Source organism: Protomyctophum parallelum (assembly GCF_964188405.1).
Source record: "Protomyctophum parallelum genome assembly, chromosome: 12".
Classification (NCBI taxonomy): domain Eukaryota; kingdom Metazoa; phylum Chordata; class Actinopteri; order Myctophiformes; family Myctophidae; genus Protomyctophum; species Protomyctophum parallelum.
The window spans coordinates 28078502-28105437 of record NC_139712.1 but is presented as its reverse complement, the minus strand read 5'-3'; the positions used below and the strand labels follow the sequence as shown (position 1 = coordinate 28105437).

Sequence of the window (26936 nt, the reverse complement as noted above, 5' to 3'; positions counted from 1 at the left end):
TCAAACTTGTTCATGTCAAATACCCCTAAATGAATATGTAACCTATTTGGCTTTTTTCTTTGTTTCGTGGACTTCCATACAATACGATTTGTGTTGTTAAAATGTTTCCAAACTATCTACAAGCTCTCAACACGCCGCATTGCGAAGCGTTGTGAGCTTCTCAAATAGCCGATGTACATATAGGGTTAAACGGATTGTGACGTTATTTTATCTAATTTAGCTGGGGACGTCCTGGAGACCCCTCAAGGACCCCTGGCGGACCCCACTTTGAGAACCACTAATCTAACAAACCCAAACCACCTCTCCCCGCTGCTAGACTGCTCTGCTCATCATGGTCATCATTATTGATCTGCTGCCACCGTTTCTCTGTCAAAGTGTTATCATGTTCCTTTAGTGTGTAAAATCATCCTCGTCCTCTCTGGTTAACCAAGTATTTGTCCGCGTTTCTTTCCTCTGTCCTCAGAATATCGATCACTCGAGTCACAGCGGACATCTCTCTTGCCAAACGTTCGGTACTGAACAATCCCAGCAAGCACGCCATCATCGAACGCTCCAACACACGCTCAAACTTGGGTAGGTTTTGCATGATTGAAAAAAATGTTGTATGGCCAAGTCCTAATGTAATGTGCAACTCGTGAAACGGTGTGAAAGAACTAGCGCTGTATGTAAAATGATGTTTTGGTAATATTGTTCCTGCTGTTCTATATACTGCCAAACCAGGTGAAGACAATCACAGATTGAAGCGTTAACCTTTGCTTTTTATGAAATAACTGAGACCAGGTTTTATTGAAGATGCTTCTGAGCATATTGCTAGTTTGACCACTTCAAATGCTCTAGAAATAATAACTCAAAATAGCCGACCTAGGCTATTTTTGCTGCTCAACATGCTTCTATAGAAGACGTGTTGGCTTTTATGGGATCCAAATGACTGAAATCAGTCGTGGCGTCTGAGAACTTTAGTCCACATGTTCCAGAAAAAAAAAAGACTGCCTTGTCTCTGCTAACATCTGCAGGGTTTGATGCATAATGTTTTTTTTTTCTCCAAGGAAAGCAGCTCAAATTATGCAAAAAAAGGAAGGAAACAATTATAGAAACTCTAAACAAGTGGTTATGTCAGAGGAGCCAAGAAAAACCCAGAGTGGTCTTTGGGTCGTGAGTCAGGTTTCTGTTCTGGAATGAGAGATAGTCCAGGGGAAAAGGTGGGGGTGGCGTGATCGAAGCACGCCAGATAACAGCGGAGAAAGTATATTTACTTTAGGGCTCCATCGTACGCCATTCTTTATCCGCAAGTGTAACGGGTGTGTACTGTCAGTCTAGTTGACTGCACATCCGCTAACCCTCTGCGTTGTAACCTTGTTACACAAGTAATAAACATTTTCCGTCAATTACGCATTTAGGAGCTTCCACTATGCGTAAACGTTATCTTGCGGCCACACAACCCACTATTCGTTTTGCCGACACCTATATTTGCGGGTGGAGGTGTGTCTGTAGGCGTGCTTTCCCTATATTTGCTATCTTATGCACACAGGTTTAGGACAACGTGCCTCTTCAAACCACCCGTAATGCGAATCCGTTTGATAAAAGAATGGCTCCTGATTTGGAGCTGCTTCAACGCAGAACATTCACTGCAGCTCATAGGTCTCGTTCTGTCTTAATTCTCCACAAATCTTCGTGATTGTAATTTTCCCAGAATCCGTGTCAATTCCTTGTGCTCATTGTTTATAATTGTCTAGTCAAAGAAGTTATTAGATTTGTGCGCAATTCCCTCGTTCAGCGCTTCACCGCATTACGCAGCAAATATGTAATGGATTTAAATAATGTAAAATGAAGGACATAGGGCTCCTGGCGCGAGAAGGAGCCCTTAGTGTTTTACCCCAGACTTTTGCAGTATCTGTACTTTACTTAAGTATTTTTGGATACTTACTACATTTCAAAGACAGATATTTTTATATTTTTATTTTGACTCCAATACATTTCTTGGAAGGGAAAAAGTATATTATGAATGATAGAAAAATAGCAGATTGGCACAACGAGCCGTGATGCGTTGTGAGCTTGTTACTCTGCTATTTTCACTATTATTGATGATTTAATATGACAATGCGTTGATATATAAAAAAGAAAATGTACTTTACATTTTGTACTTTAACTGAACAAATATGACAGAGGAACTTTCAATTGGTAGTTGAGTATAATATTTGACATGATCACCATAAGTAATATCTGTACTTTGACTCAAGCACTGGAGTTGCCAGAAGAAAAAAGATCCAAGAATGGTCTTGATGTGAACAGGGGGTTGATTAGGGTCGAGCTGCTGCGATTACAATCGCACACATTCCTGAGTGGGGGTCTCACAGAGGTCAAGACCGGACAGGAGCAACGGCACTTATCTTCACATGCTATCACTGTGTGAACAACAGATGTGGACCGCTCCAGATGTGTACAGTACACTACTCCTCTGAGAGAGACGTTGGAGGTCCATGAACTGTTAGGGAACGCCAGTAGTTGTCCGCAGACCGCGGGTTGTGAAACCATATATTCTCAATGTTCTCAATGTTTAACTAAGTTCTCAATGTTTATGTCACTCGGAGCCAGGACAACACATATACGGCATGAATTCAAAATGGAATGCCCTTTTTCTCTTTAAAGAAACATCAGGAGTCAGGACGGAGACACATTTGGGCCTCACGTTCAAAGCTCCAAGCTTTGAACGGGAAGTGTTCTGCAGCCATCATTGTCTTTTGGACTGTGGCTGGTGTTGGTTTAAAGCAGCACAATGTACACCGGATTTTAACCTCTGGTTTCCTGCACAAGTGCCGATTTGTTTTATACCATTGAGCCTAATAGAGCCTGTCTGCATGCTCAGGGAATCTTGGCCATCAGGTAAAAATGTCACATCCTGGGGGCTCCATCTTGTGGCAGGGGCCCCTTTTCCTTAATTTGGGGATTTAGTATTGTGTGAGAGGTGTGGCCCCATAAAATGTGTTATCTTGTGCCACAGCCTAAGTCCCTAAAACACCTCCATTACCCCTTACATTATGCATAGGTGTGGTTTGGGCATTACAATGATTAAACCAATCACTGTGCCACCTGCCATTGCCTTTAAGAGATCCATTATCCATTTAACATTATGCCCAGTGATTAACACTATGGCCCATGGCCATGGAAGAGCGACACACGTTGCTGCCTTGAAATATAGACTATTTATATTTGATACAGAGGCCGGGTTGTTTTGTGTCCAGTAGCTCCAACACAGCCTTACTCGTGCAACTCTAATAACTTCTTTGACTAGACAATTAAACACAATAAGCACAAGGAATTGACACTGCTGATTATAGTAAAATTCCAATCACAGAGATGTGTGGAGAAATAAGACAGAACGAGACCTCTGAGCTGTGAATGTTGTGCAACATGACTCAAGCCGAGGCAGCTCCAACTCAGGTCTTTTATCAAACAGAATTCGCATTATGGGTGGTTTGAAGAGGCACTTTCCATTGTCCTGTGTGCATAAGATAGCAAATATAAGGAAAGCGCATCAACACGCCTACAGACACACCTCCACCCACAAATATAGGAGTCGGCAAAATGAATAGTGGGTTGTGTGGCCGCAAGATAACGTTTACGCACAGTGGAAGCTCCTAAATGTGTAATTCACGGAAAATGTTTATTACTTGAGGATAAAGCATGGCATAAGATGGAGCCCCGGTCTAGGTGAGACATGACCTTTGCCACGATCTAAATGTTTCAATAGCTGGGCATTAACATACTCTACACTACAATACAATACAGATTGGACAACATCACTTAAAAACATTACAGTTTAAGCTATTATATTGTACCATGTAAATAAACCATCAACACAAGAAGTGGGAATAGCAGCGCTACAAAGACAAAAAGGCTTGAGTCGGCTGCATAATGTTTAATTAGCGGTAAGCTACATCAGGCTGACGGGTGTGTTTCATCAGAGCCAATGATTTACCATGTCACATCCAAAGAGGATTTGTGTTTTGAAATGGTGCAATAGTGTTTGATTGAAAAAGACTAGAGTTAATTATTCTTGTGCCAATTACTAAATCCGGCCTGTGGGTAACATTTTCAGAAACAAATTAATGAGTGTATAGCTCTCAGAGCTGGGATGTAGTACGTGTTTGAGATGTTGTACTGTTCAACAATGTTAACTGCACATTTCCTTATGCGAGAGAGAGCTTCTTGGAGAGAAAAAAACTGCCTCAGAAAAAGGTTCACGGTCGGTTACCTGCATGCAGTGGTGTAAAGTAACTAAGTACATCTACTCAAGTACTGTACAATTCTGAGGGTTTTTTTCTTTTTTTTTACTTTACTGGAATATTTCCAATTTTCAATACATTTACTTCACTTCATTCTACTCCACTGAATCTCTATAAATATTGCACATTTTACTCTGTGAGAGTGTACACTCTCACAGTACGTTTTAACAGCCGGCGACAGCCAGACGAATTTTCCGGAAGTGCGTTATTTGTCTAATGGGACCCGGCGACTACCGGCGATAGGAGGCGAACGGGCGATGGTCGAAAAGTGGGCGGGGCAACGTCGCCCGAAAGGTTAAAAATAATTCATCTTTTTGTGCGATGACGGGCAATTGGGCGATGTGTCGGCCGATGCTCGCCCGCTGTTAAAACGTACTGTCAGAGTTAAATAAACATTGAGTTTACACCGTGCAGACTGGGCTCCCCGAGATGCATTTAATCGATTGGGTGGCCTGTGACCTAATCTAAATTATATCAAATTGGGACTCGGGAGTCCTTGAAATTGGAACTATGGGGTTGAGAATCACTGCAAGTCTCTCTCTCTCACTCTCACTCTCTCTCACACACACACACACACACACACACACACGGCTGGTCACATGGCGTGTTTTAGCATCAACTCTGTACCCTCACACTGCAGGTCACACTGTAACAAGTGTGATCTCATCTCGTCTAATGCATGTGTTGACTCCTGCCCTCCCCCTCCTCCCCTCTCAGCCGAGGTCCAGAGTGAGATCGAGCGGATCTTTGAGCTGGCTCGGACGTTGCAGCTCGTGGTGCTGGATGCTGACACCATCAACCATCCGTCGCAGCTGGGCAAGACCTCCCTGGCCCCCATTATCGTCTACGTCAAGATTACCTCCCCCAAGGTGAACACTGTGGGACCATTGTGTTGCCCTGTCTGTCTGTCTGTGAATTCACAAAACCTATGTGTGTGTTTTTGTCTGTCATAACTTTGCGACCGAATGACCTCAACATTTGCTGTGTCCCAAATGGCCTGGGAGTGTGCAATGCTGATCGGTTTCTGGTACAGTATGTATGCATAGGATATACCGAATCTCTGTGCCTGAGCATTGCATTTTCTGACGACATCAGCATGCCATATTTAGTCGATCGGTCGTTAGTGGGTAGCTTTGAGAACGGGTGCAAAGAACGACAAGTACAACAGGCATAGACGGGTGGGGGCATACATTCACAAGTTGCATTGTTCCGTGGTCCGGCTGGTCCGCGATCAGGGCCAACATGGTTGGTCCGACAACGGGCCCAAGTTTATCGGCTGTCAGAGCCCAGAGCGAGAGAACGAAGCGATAAACAAACAACGGCAGAGGTCTCCGGGACACAGTCCTAACTATTTGACACGGAGGTATGACACAGGGACAAAGAATGAAGGTAGCCGAACTGAAATGTTCCCTCTACTTATGTATACGTCAACTCCCACTGCTTTATGAACGCTCCCCGGTGCATTTGATTGCCCGCCGTGTATGGATGACCTGTCATTGCTTATATTGGTTTTCTATAAGAGAGCGGCTCCCCAGCCGCCCGGGGCTTTTAAATACAGCTGACAGGTCCGACTGCCCACAACTGGTGTATGGAAGGTGGGAGGAGAGAGAGAGCGCATGTGACTTGACTGATTCATCGCACTGACCTTCAGCCAGGTGTAAATAAGGTTCATGATTCAGTGATCAATAAAAAGGCAGACATTTGAGTAACAAGGGAAAATGAAAAAAGTATAGCCAGGGAGGGCCGCGCGACACGGAACCTTTAAATCGATGTCGTCCCAAATCACACTCACAGTCAACGGAACGGCTCACTTGAATACTGAACAGCTGTTTATCTGTGTTCGCGGCGTGAGGGTTCATTTTGTCGCTATGGTGCTGATGTGTTGACTGGTCAACTTGAATGATCTGAGACCCAAACATGGCATGGAAAAACTAGTTTTCTAGTCCTGGAAATGGTTTGGAATAAACTGAATGTTTTGGAAAATGTTTGGATATAATTCACCTTATATTGTTTTTTGGCTATTGAGTTTGTTCATAAAAACCCAAAACGTGTCTGGCATTACATGAAATATGTGTGACCTAATGCATGCAGGATGTGGTTAGCTTGTAGGTTCTGTTCTTTTTGTCACATGACACCTTTGCTTAATGCCATCACATGGTAGTTGATGCATTGATGATGATGATGATGATGACTTTCTGTCACTACTGTATGCCCTCCCTCCTCAGGTCATGACGAGGCTGATCAAGTCCAGAGGGAAGTCTCAGGCGAAGCACCTCAACGTCCAAATGGTGGCAGCTGACAAACTGGCACAGTGCCCTTCTGTGAGTAGACGGACACTAGTCTGGGCAGTATGGGGACAGATCACCAGTGTTGTCCAATGTAAAACTCCAGTCACTTCCTGACTTGCCTACGTAATGGAAATAGGAGTCAAATAGGACTGAGTAGCGAAGTGAGAAAACGACGAACGTAGTGAATCAGGCTATGTTAGAGCAGTGGTTCTCAACCTTTTTGACCCAAAGTGGTGAAGGACTCGCACACCACAAACAAATTCAGGGATATGACTCCTTATAAACCTTTTTATAATGCGCCTCAGTCCAAAATGGGATAAGGCTTCCAAAATCATCAGGGTGTTTGAAAATAGAAGATCTACGAGCTCTACAAGCATCATATCGCGACGCGGTGTTAGCTTGTAGATCTGCCATCTTCAAATAAATCTTGAACAAAATATTTTCAGATGGGGTCCGCCCCCTGGTGGTCCCCGGACCCGACGTTGAGAACTAGTGTGTTAGAACAGTGTTTTTCAACCTTTTTCAGGCCGTGACCCCCCAGAATAATCATATTTGAATTGGGGACGCCCCACCCTGATAAGCACTTTGTTGAGGCTTTACATTTAGTTGGACTCAGTTCCACAGATAAACACTGGAAAAAAATCAGCTATTTATTTATTTTCCCGTCTCTTTCTTATAGTATTTGACAATTATTTTGGCCAATGTTTGACCAGTTTTATAGTAAAGTTTGTTGATTACTTTTGTTAACCCATTTAGGCCAGTTTTCTGAAATACCTACGTTTCTATATCAGTGGTGCTCAATATTTCATGTCAAGGACCACAAAAATTATATGTAATTGGCCACCGACCCCATCTGAAAATATGTTGTTCCAGGGACCCCCCAGAAGAAAATATTTGAGTTAAAAACATTTGCTCTGAAAGAATATATATTCAAAGATTTGCACCACATTTCCAAGTTTTTCAAAAATAGCAGATCTACAAGCTCGTAGCGCGGCACCGAGTGCGAGCTTGTAGATCTGTCACAATGTTACATGTGATCAGTAACATTATGAAGTACATCTTTGTGATGTCACAAAGATGTACTTCATAATATTACTGATCACATGAGCCCACGGATCTCAGACCTCCAGTTTCAGACCTAGTGTTTTTTTTTTTTCGTTTTTTTTTCACATAACTCTAAGGTATATTAATGACCCCCCAAAATCATGTGGGGACCCCCCCTGGGCGTCCCGACCCACAGGTTGAGAACCAGTGTGTTAGAGTAATGTCAGGGTTTGGGTAAACAATGAAATACTTGGTTGCTGGCTAATGGTTGATAGAGTGTAGACTGTAGAGGAATGTCTTGAAAGACACGGCATCTTTTGCCAATTCTATTTCTGTGTCCTCTCCAATCTACTTTGATATTATTTTAGGACATGAAACAAATTCTATTTTGATATTACTTTAGAATATGAAGCAAGTTCTAGTCTTAATTTAAACCCAGTAGATACTAGATATAGCACTCGTCTCCAAAACGTTTCTGTTGAAAAAGATTTTCTTTTCTCAGAATTAATCCCTGGCTGGGTGAATTGCACAGGCTTTTCAGACATAATGGCGTGTTTTGAATTTCCAATTAGCCACTCTCAGCTTAGGCAGCCACTTATGCCCCAATTTCTTAAAAGAATGTTTTTCCTCTGGTGAAATTAAGCAATATCATCACGCTTCACGGCAGAGAAATCACATTAGCAGCTGAGCAAATTTCATCCAAGCCTATAAACAGTTTTTATTTTTACGTTGTCCCATTTGTGGTTCTCAAAGTGGGGTCCGGGGACCCCCAGGGGTTCCCCAACTAGCATAATTAGTCAAAACAAATGAACATAAAAATAATTTTAACCACTTTAGTTTAAACCCCAGACCACAGAAAATACACTGAATGTTCAAAGCTCTGTTTTTTGGGGGGCGGGGCGGGGGGGGGGGGGGGGGGGTGTAGTTTGAGGTCAGAATTATAAAGGAATAAAAACTAAAATAAAAATGTGATGTCATGAAACCTTTAGCTCTCTCATGGACCCTCCCCTCCCGTTCACAGGAGATGTTTGACATCATCCTGGACGAGAACCAGCTGGAAGACGCGTGTGAGCACATTGCTGACTACCTGGAGGCCTACTGGAAGAGCACCCACCCCAGCAGCCTGAGCGACCCCCTGCTGGACAAGCTGGCCTCCGCCACCCTCCCCTCCAGCCCCGCTCCTGTGCAGGTAACCAGGGTTATTCCCAAAACCTTTCTTAGGGATTAAAATGTCATTTTGTCCAGTCTGTGTATGGTTACTAGTACAATAACTTATACAATTGGGGTGGTTGTATTTTGGGCGCGTTTGGAAATAGCGCACTGAGCGCAATGCAAACTACTAGGCGAGTGCGCTCTGGTGCGGTATTTCCGAACGTGCCCTTTGTCCCCCTCCCTGCTTTTGAGACATTTTAGATTGTGTCAAAGGACATGTCTCACCTAGACACAGGATCTGACAGGAATTTTGACCTGATGGTCGAGATTCAATTCATCCCTGAGCATTAGCTCAATGGTAAAATATGTCAGCAACCAGGTTCAAATCTGGGATAGAAGAGGAAAGTTACATAACTAACTAAAGCCAAACAACCAAAACTAGAATTGATCATTTTAGCTTAACTGAAAAAATAAAGGCTTTACAACAACAAAGAATTATAACTAACTGAAACAGTAATGTTTGTTTACAAAACTAAACTAAAACGTAAAATTATAGAGAAAATGTTGTTAGTTTTAAGTCTCATTGCAACAATAATGTAGCAGCTCTACAAGTGCACAGCGTGTCCCAATGTGACATGTTGTGAGCTTGTAGATCTGATATTCTTTCCTTTTGATGACCATGCTGAATCTTGTCGCTGACTAATCAAAAAACGAACACTAAAACTAATAAAAATGTAAACTAAAACTAAGCCATATATATATATATATATATATATATATATATATACATATATATATATACAGTATATATATAAGGGTGTGTTCACGCCGAATTTTTATTCTGCCTATGCAGGCTAAAGGATTCTGCCAATGCTTTTCAATGTGCGAATGGCAACAAACTACTCCGTTCTCTGTTCCAGCATTGCAGATTCCACCGCATAATCAGAATCAAAGTTCGGCGTGACTGTACCCCCTGAACTAGAAAACCTGGTTTAAAAACGAATCAAAACTAAACTGTGATTGAAAACAAAAGACTACATTATAAACTAATGGGAAAAAACATGCCAAACTATAATGACACCATGGTACAGGTACAGGTGCTGACCAGGCTCAGGGTCAACGAAGGCCCCCTCCCTCCTCCTCCACAGCTCTGACACGGAGAACAGAGCTGTGGGCTCCATGGCGATGGCCGGCCCGGACACACGGCCCACTGGGGGGTCAGAGAGAGAGAGAGAGAGAGAGAGAGAGGAGGGAAGCTGCAGGGCAGAGTGCAGCATGATGTGATGGTTAGAGAAGGTCCAGTAGGAGATGGAGTTGGGGGGCTGGGTTTGCATGGAGGGTTGAAGCTACAGGACTGCACAATATCGGGAAGTAGTTGTTGGGCAGAAAACTCCTTATCTCGAACATCCTCCTTATTCTAACTTTTTGTGTTGTTTCGTAAATTAACAGTCTGTGGTGTGTTTTGAGCTATAGATCTACAACTTGGTGGTTGGGTTAAATTAATCTTAAAACAACATGGCCATATACAAAGTCCTGTATACTGTGCAGTCCTAATTCAAATCCTTGCTTTAACTCTCACTGGCAGCTCACCTTTGCTTGGTGGTTTACTGGTTTGACTGTAACAAAAGCACATAAACCCAGAGATAATAACGCTAACTACTAATGTTGCAATTCTTCATCATTCACTGTGTTTTTATTTTATACTTTTATACTTATTGCACGTAATGCTTATTCATGTTCGGTCATTTCAAATAATCTTCACGCCATCTAAAAATGTGCAATCACTGTCCCTTCCCTCCCCTGTGCCATGTCTCTGTCCACTGCCTTCACAATGGGAAATGTAAGGCGGAAAATGATGAGAATGTGGAATTCTCTGGTTTTGTGGCAGCTGAGGAGGAGGAAGATTGAGGTTGTTGAGTGTGGTGAGTGAGGTGACCGTAGACTCCGTGGTGTGTCAGCCTTGGTCCTGGAAACAATCGGACCTGAGCCACCTAGACCAGGAGCTCTCAAACCTTTTAAATTCCAAGGACCCCAGTTTTGCGATTTGCAATTACGCGACAGACCAAGAGTATACAAATGGAACCAAATGGACCATAGGTACGGGTCCAGGTGGTTCCTTAACTACCAATCATTTAGCTTGGGACCCCCAGGAGCCCACTCACGGACACCTGGTGAACCCTGCTTTGGGAACCACTGTTCTATGACCCCCCTGGAACTCCTCCCTGACTTCCCAGGGAAATCACAACCTCCAGGACCATAGCCAGCCTTCAATGGAAGGCTGATACATATTAAGCTGTAAAATCAGCAGAGGTTAATTGATACTCAACCTTGCAGTGTGACACCTGACCTGTGTGCCACCTGACCTGTGTGCCACCTGACCTGTGTGCCGTGCACTGCACATGCAAGTGTGTATTTGGATTTCATGTTTAAGCTTTGGACCCGCGTGTGCAAATCTAATATGTATTGCTAATGAGAGTGAAGAGTGTCCATTGGATTCTCATAGCAGGGTGAAGACAGATGCATTAATGACTCTGTTTGATTCAGGTATGCCAAAGTGCGAGCATTGACAATAGTCAATATTCCAAATTGTTGCTGTCGGCCAGAAAACGTATTTAAGTTTTTCGGAAATGAATGCCCGATCTGCCATGTTTTTTGTTTTTGCTGTTCTTAAATTTTATTAAGTGTCTGTGGAGTATTAACAAGAGCTTGTGAAATAATAACTACATTGGTCAAGGTTTACACCCGGCAGCGACAAAATGCTTTCTAACTGGTACACCTAAACGCAACATCCCTGCTATTCATTTTATTAGCTGCAGCTGTGTGTACCCTGTTATGATGGGTCCATGAAAAGGGTAAAAAAACGTGCATGGGTTTGATTATGTGTGTGATCCACTTGCGTGTGTGTGTGTGTGTGTGTGTGTGTGTGTGTGTGTGTGTGTGTGTCTCTAAGTCTAACCCAACTTGCACTAGTTAACGTGTGTGTGTGTGTGTGCGTGCGTTGCTAACCCCAGGCAGAGCAGAAAGGGGACCACAAAGCGGTAGTGGAGAGGACGGCCTCCAAGGAGGACCACCAGCACCACCACCACCATCACCATCACCACCAGAACCAAGAGCAGGCTGACGGAGAGGAGGAGGAAGAGGAGGACGAGGAAGAGGGGGAGGTCAACGAGGAGGAGAGGCCGCTGAGGACAGACTCGTCCAGGAGACACAAGCACATCCACCACCGCACCGCCGCCTCCTCCGCCGGCCCCGCCAGGACTGAGCCGCCGCCACACAACCACCACCACCACCACCACCACCACCGCCACAGCGGGCGTGCCGCCCGGGGCATGCACTCTCGGCAGGAGACCTTGGACTCGGAGACGCCCGAGAGCCGCGAAAGCAGGGACTCTGCCTACATCGAGCCCAACCGCGCCGCTCAGCAACTCCTCCGACGCGGGGAGGAAGAGGACGAGGACGAGGAAGGGGACGACGAGGACGGACTTGGGGAGGGCGGGAACCCGGAGCGACTGGGGGAGGCGGGGCACCCGGAGCAGCAGCAGCGTTACCCACCCCAGCGGGACCACAACCACCATCACCACCACCACCACCACCGCGGTGGCGGCGCCGAGGAGCCCCCGCCGCCGGCACACCACCACCGCTCCAAGGAGCACGAGCAGGACCACAACGAGCGCAACAAGCAGCGCTCGCATCACCACCACCGGCCGGCCCGCGACCACCACCACTACTACGACCGGGACAGGGACAGGGACCGAGAGGGAGAGGTTGCCCCCAAAAAGAGGGGTGGCGACGCGGGGGACTGGGGGGACAGAGACCCCTACATCCACCAGTGACCAAGTGACCAAATCCAGAATTCTGCATACAGAACCGTTCTGTTCTCCCGTTGTGCTGCTAAACCCCAATACCCCCTGCCCCACCTTTATGTATGCTTCCTTTGTAAAAGGCTGTTGCATCTGTAGCAACAGTAGCATTTTGATTACTGTATGTAGAAACAGATCATATATATATATATATATATATATATATATATATATATATATATATATGGAGTGTATCTATGCATAGGTAGATGGTTGTTCCTGTATATGGATATGCATGGATATTCTCAAAAGATGCATATTTCAATAATAATTGGATAAAGCATGACACAAAAAGCAGAATTTATTTTCTGTACTCAGCTGTGCTTTCTGTGATTAGCATTTTTGATTATTTTATTTGCTCACACTACCACTTGAATAATGTTCTTCCTCCAGACTACTGCTAGGGTCGACTCTGACACGTGGGGAAACCGGAGGAGTTTGATGCTGTATGTGCAGATATGTATGTTCTTCTTGGTTGAATACTATTGGCTACTTACCTTCCTTTGATTTTAACCCATTTAGACCTGTTACACCTACCGGTGTAGACAAATTCCGAAACGGGTCTCATGGTCGCAGCGAACGTATTTCCTGTAGGCGGAGACGACATATCTGCAGTGTAAACAGCCAGCTCTTCTACTACATTGAATGGTAGAGTGACTGATTGTTAGTCTGCTCAAACGTTACTCTTTTACCTGCTTTTTACTAACACTAACTTTACAACGATGCCCAGAACATCGGGATGAACCTGTGTAGTTTATGGCTGCTCCAACAGTGGTGGCAAAATTCAACTTTCAAGCTTTTAAAGTATGAGGTATAAAGTACAGCAGCCTTGTGTTCATACAACAGAAAGATTGTGTTATTGGGCAAGACTGATGTTATGTATCTTTCAGGACTGCTTTGTCTCAACCATTACTTTATGGCTCTGGTCTCAGCCACCACGGTGTATTTTTTGACATTCCGGTTCTCTCCAAAGTTGAATGTTGCCACCACTGTTGGAGCAGCCATAAACTACACAGGTTCATCCCGATGTTCTGGGCATCTTTGTAAAGTTGGTGTTAGTAAAAAGCAGGTAAAAGAGTAACGTTTGAGCAGACTAACATCAGTCACTCTACCATTCAATGTATTAGAAGACCTGGCAGATATGTCGTCTCTGCCTACAGGAAATACGTTCGCTGCGACCATGAGACCCGTTTCTGAATTTATCTATACGTTGTTATACCTTTCAAGCTGGGAACACCTCTGTGTCAATTGAGTTGTTGCTATTGTCTTGCTGTTGTTGGGCAGAAACCTCTTATCTCCATATGTTTTTGAGTAAATTACCGCCCTACTTGATCATACTAGAGCGTCACACAAAAGTATCAAAAGTATGCGCCACTTGTAGATCGGCTACTTTTACTGTTTTTGAATTTAAAAGAAAAGTCACAGTTTGACATACGTTTCCACCCGAGAGACCATAGCACCATATTTTCTTTTCTTTACTTGGGTAGGATTTAGGAGGCGTTTTTAGAATCGGCCTCAGGTCTTAATGGGTTAAAGTATGCAACTCTGCATCAATGGTTTCAGATATTTGTTCCTCTTATTGCTGATGCCTCCTCTCAGAGACACCTTAGTCTTACTTTACGAGACATACCATTTCTGAACAAAATTCCTGTTTTACATGCAGTACTGTTCTATTTATAAAGGTTCCAGGAACATTTTATAGCATTGATACAACCTCTGTTTAAGCACTTTTACTGATTCATTGTCAAGTGAAATAGATTTGATATGTCATTGCAACATATGTATCTTACCAAACTCCACGGAGGTTTGTCTTTTATTAAGTTTGGCCCATTTTCTAATTACTTTTTGCGTTTTCATTTCTATTTGACTTCATAGTGTAATGAATGTCAATTCTAGGGCAGTCGGAAACATTTTCCTCACTGAGAGTTCAAATATATTTGTGATACAGAAATGATTCCAAGGTTTTACCACAAAAAGTGGTTCTGTGCTCTATTGTTATTGCAATTGTATATTCCACTTCAATTCTATAGTATATGTTATGATCCATTTCAAACCCAATTAGTAGACAAGATGTCAAACAAGTATGCTCGGCAATGATACTCAAGAACAGGTTTAAGAGTTTTCTATAATAGAATATAGCTATTTGGTCAGCAGTGCATAATTTGTAATTTAACTTTAATATCAAAAGCATGATCTTGAGAATTTTAGTTGAACATACAGTTAGGCATCGGAGGTTAACGGAATTCTGCAAGGTAACGTAATCCACAAACAATTCCTAGAGTCTGTTTGGTTTTGCAATTACAATTACTGATGAGAACTTCTGTTTCTATGCTACAATGGTAGCACTACCATGTTTTTTTTAACAGTGTATGTACATATTGTAAAAAATACAAAGAATAAAATTGGCAAGAAAGGATTTATGTTGAGGACAAGAACTTAACAAGTGGTCTAGATTTACTATGCCGTGTGTGCATGGCTGCATGCGATGATACCCAGAATGTATGGCAATAACGGGGTTGCTAACAAGGAGCTGGGTGGTCCAAAGGATGACCATCCAGATAGAGAACCGTTGTCTGTCTATAAATAATCATCTAAAACTCTGCCGGCGAGGATCTGCTGCAGAGCCACCTGCCAGCCTTTTGAAGCCTCATTTACGCTCCACCTCGCGCCAAAGATAACAGACAAGCAATGTGCCGCAGACACGATGTGCTGTGAACTTGTAGGTCTGCTATTTGACATATGAATCCGTCATGTCGTCATGACAACAGTAGCGATGAGGTGGATGCATTTAAATTAGGTAAATGTTGCCTTCCATGTCTCTCCACACCAAGAGCCAAATAAATAGCACATCTCCCAAAACCACATGTAAGCAGACAGAATTGTAAGATAACATATGTTGCTAAATAGAATGGTGGTTATGTCTCAAGTCTAATTTAAAATATCTGTATCAAATGAATTAAGTTGCCATTTGTTTGAATCATTTCTCAACAGCTCAATAAATGGAGGTGGATTCGGTAGCAGCCTAGTGTCACATGCATTCGTGTTGACGGATTGAGCGGCGGTCGTGTTATCCCCGGGAAGAGGATGTGAGCCATGAGGTCATTATCAAGGTCTTTTGAATGTCATTGCAAGTGACATGCACGTAGGTCGGGTCTGCCAGCGTGGGCCAGATCGCCTGTCGCGCTGTTAAAGCCTAATCTATAGGCTGCTATATACAGGAGATTGATTCCTGTGCCATAATTCACTGTCTACATTGAAAGAATTAGTGATGGATGGGCTGCCTGCTAGCTCAGCCAGCTTGTTCACTGACTGACCTCCGAGTCCTGTCTTGGCTTGCACGTCTCTCCTCTCTACCCTCGGTTTTATGTATCTGAATAAAGCTGAAAATGCTTCAAAATATTATATGTCGGACAGAAACCTTTTTTTTTTTTAATGCATGCCCCTACTTGCTCATTCTACAGTGTCACTCAAAAAGCATTAAAAGCAGCAGGCCCACAAGCTCGACACAGCGCCACTTTTCTAGCTTGTAGATCTACTTTTTAGAATTTGAATCCTGAAAAGTTACAGTTTTGGACATAATGATCTTTAAAAATGTTTTATTATTTTTGTATGTTTAAAGATTTAAAGACTTCCAACCGAAATCGCACAGAAAATACAACCCCATTTAAATGTGGCAACGATTGAACTGCACTGATGCAGAGAGAGAGAGTACTTAGACAACAGCATCATTTTCATCTTACAATAGCCCCAGTTGTCCTGGTCCACTAAGCCACCAGTAAAAGGCAGTAAATAGTTAATACCCTGCGTGACCTCTTTCTGCTTGCTACTTCCTGATCCGCACACGCTCCCACAGCCAACAAATCCGCTGTCGCCATGGCAGCTGTCTGTGTCGTCATTGTTGGTATGACGACGCAAGCAATGCTGCATTCACTGATATCCATTGGCTCCCTGTCTCTACTTCTCTGTCCCTGTGGGCTCTCTCTCCCCCCTCGATTCTTTTACAGAGCGACGCCTGAAGCTCGGCCCGCGCCAATGATTTGTGATGCAAAGAAACCATCGCAATATGTTGCACATTTCAACTTGTTGCATTGTGAATCATTGATGCGGACTGGGCTTTAGGGGAGAGTCGGAGCACTCGCGTCCTTGTGTCCGTCCCTCCGTTTGCCCTTCTGTCCCATTTGGGCAGGACTGGCGTCATCGATATGAAGCCATGATCAACGTGACATCAGAGTTCCACTGGGAAGCCACGCCATTAATTAGACCCTGTCGTCTTGTGCTTCATGTTCAGTCACCCTTCTCCTGCACTGGGTGTTTATAAAGCTCATCATCCCCTATAAGGCTCACAGTTTGGGAGAGCAGCCGCAGAGAGGGAGACGTAAACAGCACTGTGAGTGTCTGATATCCACACTGTCCCCGTCTGAGCAGACGGACTGTCGTTCTGTAAACAACCTCGCTCCTCTCGGCGGTCCTGCGTACGAGCCGGTTGGTGCAAACAATACCGCGTTGTATACAAACGGGGGATCGCATGTTCTGCAACGGTGTAGACTCAGCTCTTCAGGAATTTGGCGATGAAGAAGCCTATGGTGTCTCCATTAGCCTGGTCGGTGAGGGACCCCGAGGAGCCGTCTGGCTTTGTCTGGTCCCAGCTGAGCTCAGGACTGAACCTCTGGAGGAGTCGCAGCTGGTCTGGTGATAGGCCAGCGCCTAGCATGCCCTCTGATCCGATGTGAGGCTCCTGAGAGAGACAGAAAGTAAAGACAGACTGACATGAACCTCGTCGCTGTCGGGCGGAAACCTTGTATATATCTAAAACCGTTGTAAGATGTATTCCAATGGATCTATTGTTATTTTGTCCCAAGCGCTTGTTAAGATTTTTTTATTGGTTAAATATTCACAAGTCCAATAGAATTCATAAGTTTCACATTGTGTCACAACTCGCAATGCTATGTGATGTGTTGCAAGCTTGTAGATATGTTTGCAATAACACTGTTATACGACAATGTAATGTTTAAATATTTTCATACAAGGTTTCTGCCCGACACTCATGTGCGTTTGCGCCCATGGGTGCAGAACTGCAGATTTATGATCCCTTAAAAATCATTCACTGCCAACCACGTGTTTTGCTAAAAGTCACCATTTCACTGTGTCACACAGAAATGCAGGAGATCACATAATTGCAAGATCACGTTCACTTCCTGTTTATTCTATCTGAGAACATGCCTATATCTCGCCCTAACTCTATGATCTCGCCTCCTTTCTTCTCCTTGCCATTTTTGGCCAGACAGGCCATTTTCAACTGACTCTAACTAGGCAACAAATGGTTGCGCTGACAAAAAAGGAATTGCAGAAGCACAGAGAAAACTTATCAACGGAGAGAAAGCGAGATAAAAAAATGTAGACTACATTTCAAGTTGTACAATTGGATTATTGGCGGGTGATAACTGGCACAAGGAATAATAATCAGACGTTGAAGAAGATTACAGAGAGAGTGTTTGAATGACAGAAATCCGTTCAGAATTACGTGCGGTAATTAAGAGCGGGTATCAGGCATCCTGCGCAGTGCACACACGTTACAAAGCATTTTTAACCCGGCCATCCAGGGCATCCCCAGTGGGTGCTCGCTGTCTCACGCCCATGTTTGCACCCATGTGGCAGTGAGTGAAATGTGTTTAAATATAATATGTTATTTACAGTACCTGGGGTTGTAGAGAGAGGCAGGGGAATGCTTTGAGGGCCCAGGCGACCTGCTCTTCATTCTCTGCCAGAGTCACAGTGCAGGTACTGTACACCAGGACGCCGCCCCGCTTCAACAGCTGCACGGCCTGCAATCATACATATCGTTGGCGTTAATCCTGCATGACAATGATATTTAATGTTATGGCTGTTTTTAGGGTGGACTTTCCTATTTAATCCGTTCATGAAACAGCCAAAGTGATGGGCTACGATAGTCCCACACTGCCATCTAGTGGCCACAGTGCCACCCATATATTCACAGTAGATGTTGATTGTGCACTAGTCTCTCGAGACGTAGCCTGGGCACCATTCCATTTAGGGTATATGATCCGGTCGGGAGCGGATGATATCGCTCCGTCATGTTGTAGTATTATTTTGTAGTCATCACTACAACATCCTTTTCCCTCAAACCTATTTTTCTCAATAAAAGCTGCAGGCTACGAGAGCTTTTATTGTTATTCTTCCGGTTTGAGGGAAAAGGAAGTTTTGTTTGATTGTTCCTGCCTGATGATGACTACAAAACAATACTACAACATGATGTAGCGATATCATCCGTTCCAGACCGGTTCACACAGCACTTTTGCAACAGAGACCAGGCTTTCCTCCGAGGTGGAAAGCCTGGTGAGGCGAGGTTACTCCAGACTGACTGTTGACTAACATCAAGAGGGGACTGTTTCTCCTTTTTTGCCGATGGGTTCTCAGATTGATTGTGCACTGATGCTTCAAGCCACGCGAACACAGAATATGTCGACTCCGTATGGATCACTTTTCTGTACGGCACCAGTACAGTACCATGCGGCTCTGGCGTGGAGGCGTGTCATGGGCAGTAAAATGGCTTAATAATAAATAAGTCTTACTCTATGCAGGCTCTTATATCTGCAGAGTGCATTTAGTTGATAGATACTAGTTAATGTTATACTAGTTTCATGAGAATATAAATACTACAAGAAGTATTACATTGTATTGCACCACAGCTATATTGCATGGAAAGAGATAAATAAGGACTAGATTTGAATAAAGTTGGTCATGGCGAACTTTATTCAAATAAGATCTGTCTGTCAGACACGGCAAATCATCTGAAAGCTCGCCTTGCCGTACTCGCCGGACTGCAGCACGTGGCACCATTGAACATTAACCCATTAAGACATGGAACGCATCTCTGTCACCTTTTAACCACTTTAACCCTTATTTTAAACTTTAGCTATTAGAAAATAGCAGATCTAGTTTGTAGATCTGGTATTATTGAAAGAGAAAACTGTTAGGATTTAGAAGACATTTAGTACAATCTGCCTGGTCCTAATCTGTGTTAACGGGATACGTCCGATGACGTTATATTTGGTGTGCGGCTTCAAAACTCACAGCCTGAAACAGCTTGCGTTGCAGCGGCTGGTAGGAGCGGATCTCCTTCAGGCTCCAGGTGTTGGCCATGTTGGGCCTCTGGCCCAGACCACTGCAGGGAGCGTCCAGCAACACCCGGTCAAAACTCTCCGGGAGGAAGGGAGGTCCTGGAACACAATGATGCATGCTGTTATGTAAAGACCTGCGGAGGAAGGTAAATAAGTACATTTACTCAAGTGCTGTGTTTAAAGGTAGTGCAAGTGATTTTATTTGGTTAAAATAAGTGAATCTATAAGTGCTCTATATAGAGCGTCGCAGTCCCTCCCCCTTTCAGAATGACGAGTGGCCCAGGAAATGAAATGCAATGCATTTCTCCCATAGGATTTTCTTTAAGTATTTATTTAAAGACTGTTACGTCGCGGACAAAGCCAACTCGGATCGTGACAAATCATGACAATGAACACAATGTTTTGGGCCGATCAAATAATTTATAAGAAGAAAAACAAAACAAATAGTGTTGTCTCCTGCCTTTATTTTCTTCTTTCTAATGATTTGATCGGCCCAAAATATTGTGTTCATTGTCATGATTTGTCACGATCCGAGTTGGCTTCGTCCGCGGCGTAACCGTCTTTAAATAAATACTTAAAGAAAATCCTATGGGAGAAATGCATTGCATTTCATTTCCTGGGCCACTCGTCGTTCTGAAAGGGGGAGGGACTGCGACGCTCTATTGTGATAGTACTGTGTTTGTTCAGTAACAGGAGTCTCCATGTCTCTCCAGCTTTTTAGAGAAAGCAGTCAGGATATAGATGGTGGTATTTGATGACGCAAAGAAATGAGCAGACAAAATTGGAAGTGGAACACTATAAAAATTAAGCTCATAAATAGCCACTCTCTCCTTATTGGCTGAAATGTTGTCACCTACCTAAACAATTATTTTCTAATCTGTTCATTAAACCCCTGTTACTGAACAAACACTCCATAGCAGCGGTACTCAAACATTTTTGGCTGTGCACCCCGTTACCTCCTGACCTAGCTGACGCACCCCCCCAATGCTAAATCTCGTATTTGGCCGAAGATTATAAAAAGATTACTGTGATTATGGCAAATAATCCCATAAACACAGACATGCAGCTGCTGTAAACTATCACAGCTGCCTAGTGGTTTACCAGATTTTGCCGTTTGTGTTAAATAACGCCATATAACCGACATTACACTTTTCATGTCACGCACCCCCGGCAAATAATGTACTTTTTACTACAATTGTAGTTACTGTAGATTTTTTATAATATTACAAAACATCCATATTAACCACAGCCCTATTTAAACTTCGGTTATTTGTAGATCTATTTTCAACAACAAAAAAGAAAAAAAAGAAACTATTCAGTTTAGACATATGATAACTTTTAAAACAGGACATTCTGCATAAGTACTTATTATTATATTATTAATATAATGTTGCTTACCGAACTTCCAGAGTGTTTCTACATTGCAAAGTAAAACATTGTGAGTATTGTGACTTTTTCCACCACGACTAAATGTTTAACGGGAAGTCTCTGGTTGACAGTGGCAAAGAACAGGAGCCAGATGATCCATTATATATTAAAGTCGCATTTTGAATAGGTGATGTAAAACAAACATTAACCAATTTAAACGCCATTAACAATAAAGAGACAATATGACGTAAATGATACATGACGTATAATTATGTTCCCTTCATCGTCAATAGCGTTTACAAAAACATTGAACCTGTGTATAGGAGGTGCTTGTCTATGTACTCTACTGTGTGTGTCCTGGGGTTTTTTTTCAGAGCAGAGGAGCCTACATGGAGTCCATGATGACATTCTGTACCTTCAGTTTCCTGGGCTGGGTCACTGCTCACCGCCCGAGTGCTGTTAAAGCAATAAGCTTTGATACAGTGCAGACGCAACATCTGGGCGTTCTGACGAATGCGCTCCAACTTATTTTGGATCCTGTCCAGTGCCAACACTTCACCCTGTGTGATCGGGCAGGAAGAAACAAGCCAGGAGTCACAAAACAAGGCAGGAAAGAGCAATGCAACAGCTCCACCTTCAGGTCAATTAGCAGCAATACATTATCTGCAGTCTACTCTGCAGAAACTTGGTGGAGCAAGACACCATCCAGACAACAAAAGAGGCTCACCTGATCGCCCATGAGGGCAGCGATGTGGCACGTCTTCCCCCCAGGAGCAGCACACATGTCTAGGATGCGTTCTCCAGGGCGAGGCCCCAGAACATGTCCCACCAATACAGATGGAAGGTTCTACAGTTAGAAAACACACTTTAAATACTGTATATCGAGTTGCGAGTAGGGTTGGGATCCTTCAGGATTTTAACTATTCCGGTTCCTTAACGATTAACATACAGGTCTGTAACTCTGAATGTGCAAATGGAACCAAACACTTACGGGTCCCATTTGTACAGTACACTCTCGGAGTTATGGTGGTCCTTGAAATGATAAAGTTTTGAGAAACACCGGTATTGTAATTGTATAGCAGACGTGAAGTCCACATATCCAGCTCTGACAGTGTGATAAGCCAGTTCCAGAAACGGTTCCACAATGTGATTCTAGTTCCTCAACATTGTACCCGGTTCCGGATCCCAACCCTAGTTGTGACTGAGGGGTCTGAGACGACACAAGTCTGGCCGTAGCATTGCTCTAGCAAGTCACCGAGTTTGTGCATTCCAAGAAGAAAAGGAAGAGAATAAATAAATACCTGAAGGAATGCCAAGCTAGGAAGTACTCCATCAAAGCAAGGACTTTGGTAGAGTGGTTCCACCATCCGGATGCCAACACCCCTGAAATACAAAGTTGTTCTTATGTAGCCAGCTGTTTGCAGCACCAGATAGAGGACAACCGTCTTCCTCCTCAGGACACACACAGGTATTGTAGGAACCAAGGACCTTTCAGTAGTCAAATCAGGGCTCCAGCTAAAGAGGTAGGAATAGGAAGTTTGTGCTCTAAACTCAAGGCTTACTATAGGGCTGCAACCAGGTGAGGCCAGCATGAAATTCCATAATCAACAAAAAGGCTCACACACTGAAAGGAAAAACATATTTTTCCTTTATAGTCTCTGACAGAGTCAGAGTCTCTGTCATTTTATTTCACCATGGAACTTTTTGCATTTTTGTAATTAATTTGTAATTTTTGGCCTCTAAAGAGCCTCAGTTTCAGTGTGTGAGCCTTTTTGTTGTACACGAGCAAACAATCCATCTGTCACAAAATGCATACAGCGTTTGACCTGAAATACTGTTTGCTTCATTTTCTTGCCGCCCTAATTATAATTTTTTGATATAGTGACCATAGTAGCCTACTTACTTGACAGGTTCATCTGCACAGAAGATTCTAGCGCGGTCCATTTCAGAAACTCCATTTCCCAGAAACACCTTCTTTCCCTGAAAGGCCTTGGCTCCCCGTGTGCATTTTCCCTCCATGTCAGAGAAGACAGACACAACATCTCCGCACTTCATGACTGATAATAAAAATTAAAAACACACCACAGGTACGATTTAGGTTACATCAAGGTCACATCCAGACCACGGGTATGTCTCGACAGATTAACAATAAAAATCTTAGTTCTTAAAGTAGTTTATCAAAAAGATAATCCTGCTCTTACACTTCGGTGTGGCGATGATCCCTGGAGCAAAGACGTGAGCACCTCTGAGAACTGCATTGCCACAGAGTGCCCCAACGACCACCTCAGACCTCAGCTGTGTCACTGGCCTGGGAGCAAAAAACAGTTCAAGTGACATATTATTGTCTCTCTGGGGGGCACCAGTGGCCTAGTGGTTAAGGTGCATACCACATTCTCTCTAATGCAGCCTGACAGCGAGCCGCCTGTTTCATTCCAGAGCCTGACGACCCTTGCTAAGTGTCACTCGCAGTCTATCTCCCTGTTTCATGTCTATCTCAACTGTACTATCCACATAAAGGCGGACATTTAAAAAATAAATCACACTTGTGTGGTAAAGTGAGTGACGCTCTTATCGTCATACATTACATTATCATGGATCACATTCCGTGCTCAGCCAATCAAATCATCACTATGTGGTACACACAAAGCTGGACATAGGAGGGGCTAGCGCCCCTCAAAAATAAAATAAACAGGTGGAAACCTCATACACTCCAAAACTGCCTTTTCAAAAATCTATTTTTGTTTATTTTTAAGCAACAAAGTCGTATGCACACCTGATAGGCTCTGAGACGGGTGGGTAGGCAGGGCTCAAAAAATGCACAAAGACCTGCACACCGTCTGCACTTGCAATATGAACACTTTATTTAGACGTTTCCTTCGTCAGGCATCTACTCATCTATACACTCAGTAGGTGCCTGAAGGTCTTTGACCGAAACGTTGCCTAAATAAATTGTTCGTATTGCACGTGCAGACGGTGTGCGGGTCTTTGTGCAATATGTGCATTTTTTCTGTTTATTTTTAAGCAAAAGTAGCAGATCTACAAGCTCAAAGCTTGTGGCTCGAGTTTGTGAATCTGCTAATTTTGGCGCTTTTGTGTGACACTGTCGTAAAATCAAGTAGCGCGTTAATTTACCAAAACAAAAACACACAAAAAGTTTGAATATGGAGATAAGAGGTTTCTGCCCGACAACAGAGATTCATATTCACACTTTGAATCGTTAACGAGACGGTATTTCAATGTCAGCGAGTGAACCCATACTGAATGTCTTATTATAGAGAGGATTTTCTATTTTCTTTTCCTGCAGGCCATAAATCGACATGTGGCTTGGCCTCAGATGCCTCCAGAACCATGGGAAGAGGAGTGATACTGGTGATTTGGGGCCCCGTCTATAAAAGCGTCTTTCACATTTTGGCAGACATTCTGCAGGCATTCCTCGCATACCTCGGTCCGATGACAGGAAGGAGCAGCACATCTGGAATGCGTGGGTGAAGGAGAATCTTTGTGGAAACGTCCCCCGTCGTGGGACCGCACATCTGCTGCTGCAACAGAACAGAGAGGATTCTGAAAAGGAGCGTTGTTGATGAATCTGATCAAAAGTTCCAGTGTGCTGTGGCTGGTCCGTCTGTCCAGTGTCCACAGTTCCAATTCTGTGTATTGTTGTGGAATCTGCTGTGCACCTTTTTTGGGGCCGTGCACAATTAACTTTCCAGTTGAATGTAAGGAGCAGCACAGCCTCTGGGGGCTTGTTAGCAGGGGTTTTAGATTGTGGGCCTTATTTAGCTCTTTTATTTCTCCTTTCTCCTATTTTGGGCGGGAACCCCTTTTGGTGCTAAAGGATTAGCTTTAGCTATTTTTGAAAAATCGACTGACATAGAAACATAGCTTTTTCAGAAAACTGTCAGGATGTAGAAGACATTTTTAGAATCTGATCTCAGGTCAAAATGGGTTAAAGGCACTGGCTTTACCTGCTTCAGCTCTTCACCAAGTTTCTGCCTTATCTCCTCCAGAGAGGCTAGGTGAGTGCTGGCCCGTACACAGGTGTAAGATGGTGGGTGGGACAGGCACTCAAGAAGCTTCTGGAACCGCCGTTCAGCATCCACTTGTCCCACTGCTGACAACAACTGAAGTTCTCACACACACACACACACACACACACACACACACACACACACACACACACACACACACACACAATAGTGTACTCGCACACACAAATAAATATTCGGGTATATTATAGTGCTGTGAAGTGTATCGCACCTCATTGTTTAAGAAGACATTCTTGAGGTGATCATGGACTTCGGGCTGCAGGTGGATTTGTGGGAATACTGATTTCTTCATTTCTTCTGAGATCATTAATCTGCACAATAAAGGATTTATTCTAATTAATACAATGTAATTTGATAGACTAAACAGACAGACAGACAGACATTTATGCTGCTGCATTCTGCATCTAAGATGCAATGTCTCCATTGACAGCCCATTCAAGAAACGGAAATGTCCTACCTACCTATATGATTATGTTGTTGCACCTGTACAGAAAGCTTTGGTTATCCTCTTTGTCTCCGTCAAGTTTTTAAGTTATGCGCAACATTCTGTGTCAATAAATACTGATTTGTGATTGTTTTTCTGTGTTTTAGTTTGGATGTGCTTGTTGTAAATCTGTTTCGAAATTGCAATATGCAGGAGGCAGCAGGACATTGAGATATTGAAGTGCTTGTGCTTTCAAACACAGAAAAATTATCACTGCAGAGTGTATTATAATTGACTCAGGGCGTTCCACATTTTGGTGGCATAGGAGCCAGGGAAACAAACGCTTGGCAGATTGAAAGAGGATAATTCAAGCTTTCCCGTTTCCCTACAGCTGCAATGTTGGTGAGTTTAATGTCGTTTAATACAAGCCGATCAGTACAGATCTGTACTATTTGCAAAATGTTAGTATTCAATCAATCCCATACACGCATGCTCATTCATTGAAGGAAATGTACATGTGCTGCTGTGAATGACAGCAGCACATGTAAAGAGAATCGCTGTCCCTGTGAAGCTCGCGGAAAGGGGGGAAGATCAGAGAATATATATTATTTCTTTATTTTTTACTAAATACACGTCGTTTTCTGTCTTAACTTTAAACTGACAAGAGTTAACTCAGGTGACAGGTCGCACAGTCGCAGCAATTGAACATTGGGTATAGCCTTCTATAAGTAATAAGTATAGTGCAGTGCTAAGTTGGAGTGATCTATGACTGTATAATAAATACACAAATAACACATAGGGGATGATAGGGCTAGAACAGTACTCACTCGAGTTGATTTCCAGGACACTTTACCAGGCAAGACACAAGACAGCCGTTCATCCCGTTTTATCCTCTATGATTGATTTTATCCTAATAGCCTACTCTATGATTTTATCGTTTGATCGCTCCATCGCTCGTCACATTTCTTCCGGGTCTTCTAAGTGGGCGTGATTTTAACTGTCAGATCTCGCTGTTGATCTCGCGAGCGTGCAAATTATATATGGACAGAATTTCTGTGATTGATGCTGCCTGGAAGTCAAGTACTGTAGGCCTAGTACAATTTTGAGGTATTTGTACTTGAGTTTTTCCAATTTCCAATACTTTTACTTTTACTCCACCACATCTCAGAGGCAAATATTGTACTTTGATTATTATTATTGCAAAACATATACCAAAAGTTCAGCCCCACATTGCAGTATTGATATTTTTTCACCGTTGGTATTTTCTGCATCGAAATGGCTTGCTTGATGTACCGTACTACCGGTAATTATTATATTTCAAACACATTATAG

General features: G+C 43.4%; 2 protein-coding genes across 7 annotated transcripts in view; one reads left to right on the top strand and one right to left on the bottom strand.

Moving 5' to 3' along the window:
- The window catches only part of cacnb2a (calcium channel, voltage-dependent, beta 2a), a 102886-nt gene extending 87829 nt beyond the window's left edge, over window positions 1-15057 (top strand). For all 5 annotated transcript variants that reach the window (XM_083778586.1, XM_083778585.1, XM_083778589.1 and 2 more), the window contains 5 exons: window positions 464-573; window positions 5001-5152; window positions 6509-6604; window positions 8637-8804; window positions 11779-15057. In XM_083778586.1, coding sequence (XP_083634712.1) covers window positions 464-573; window positions 5001-5152; window positions 6509-6604; window positions 8637-8804; window positions 11779-12600 — 1348 coding nt within the window. In that variant the 3' untranslated portion in view covers window positions 12601-15057. The remainder of the gene's footprint in view (window positions 1-463; window positions 574-5000; window positions 5153-6508; window positions 6605-8636; window positions 8805-11778) is intronic.
- A 1195-nt stretch (window positions 15058-16252) lies between these two features.
- nsun6 (NOP2/Sun RNA methyltransferase 6) lies at window positions 16253-26560 on the bottom strand. 2 transcript variants are annotated; one of them, XM_083778592.1, is made up of 12 exons: window positions 26432-26560; window positions 25392-25491; window positions 25100-25255; window positions 24576-24673; window positions 23336-23442; window positions 23038-23191; window positions 22436-22517; window positions 21862-21981; window positions 21550-21694; window positions 19720-19865; window positions 18324-18449; window positions 16253-17362 (listed from the first exon to the last, which is right to left on the bottom strand). In XM_083778592.1, the coding sequence occupies exons 1-12, from the start codon at window positions 26482-26484 to the stop codon at window positions 17174-17176; spliced, it is 1476 nt and encodes a 491-aa protein (XP_083634718.1). In that variant the 5' UTR covers window positions 26485-26560; the 3' UTR covers window positions 16253-17173. The 2 variants fall into 2 exon arrangements, with proteins under 2 accessions (XP_083634718.1, XP_083634719.1); XM_083778593.1 differs by having other exon boundaries at window positions 24576-24670.
- Window positions 26561-26936: the final 376 nt, after the last annotated feature.

What these genes read in the sequence shown, in the direction of transcription:
- nsun6 (XM_083778592.1), bottom strand. Translation starts at nt 26,484, where the DNA reads ATGAACGGCTGTCTTGTGTCTTGCCTGGTAAAGTGTCCTGGAAATCAA. An exon ending in CTTCCTGTCATCGGACCGAG is followed by an intron (nt 23,443 to 24,575) that starts GTATGCGAGGAA and finishes TTTTGCTCCCAG; the next exon opens with GCCAGTGACACAGCTGAGGT. An exon ending in CTGCCCTCATGGGCGATCAG is followed by an intron (nt 21,695 to 21,861) that starts GTGAGCCTCTTT and finishes CCGATCACACAG; the next exon opens with GGTGAAGTGTTGGCACTGGA.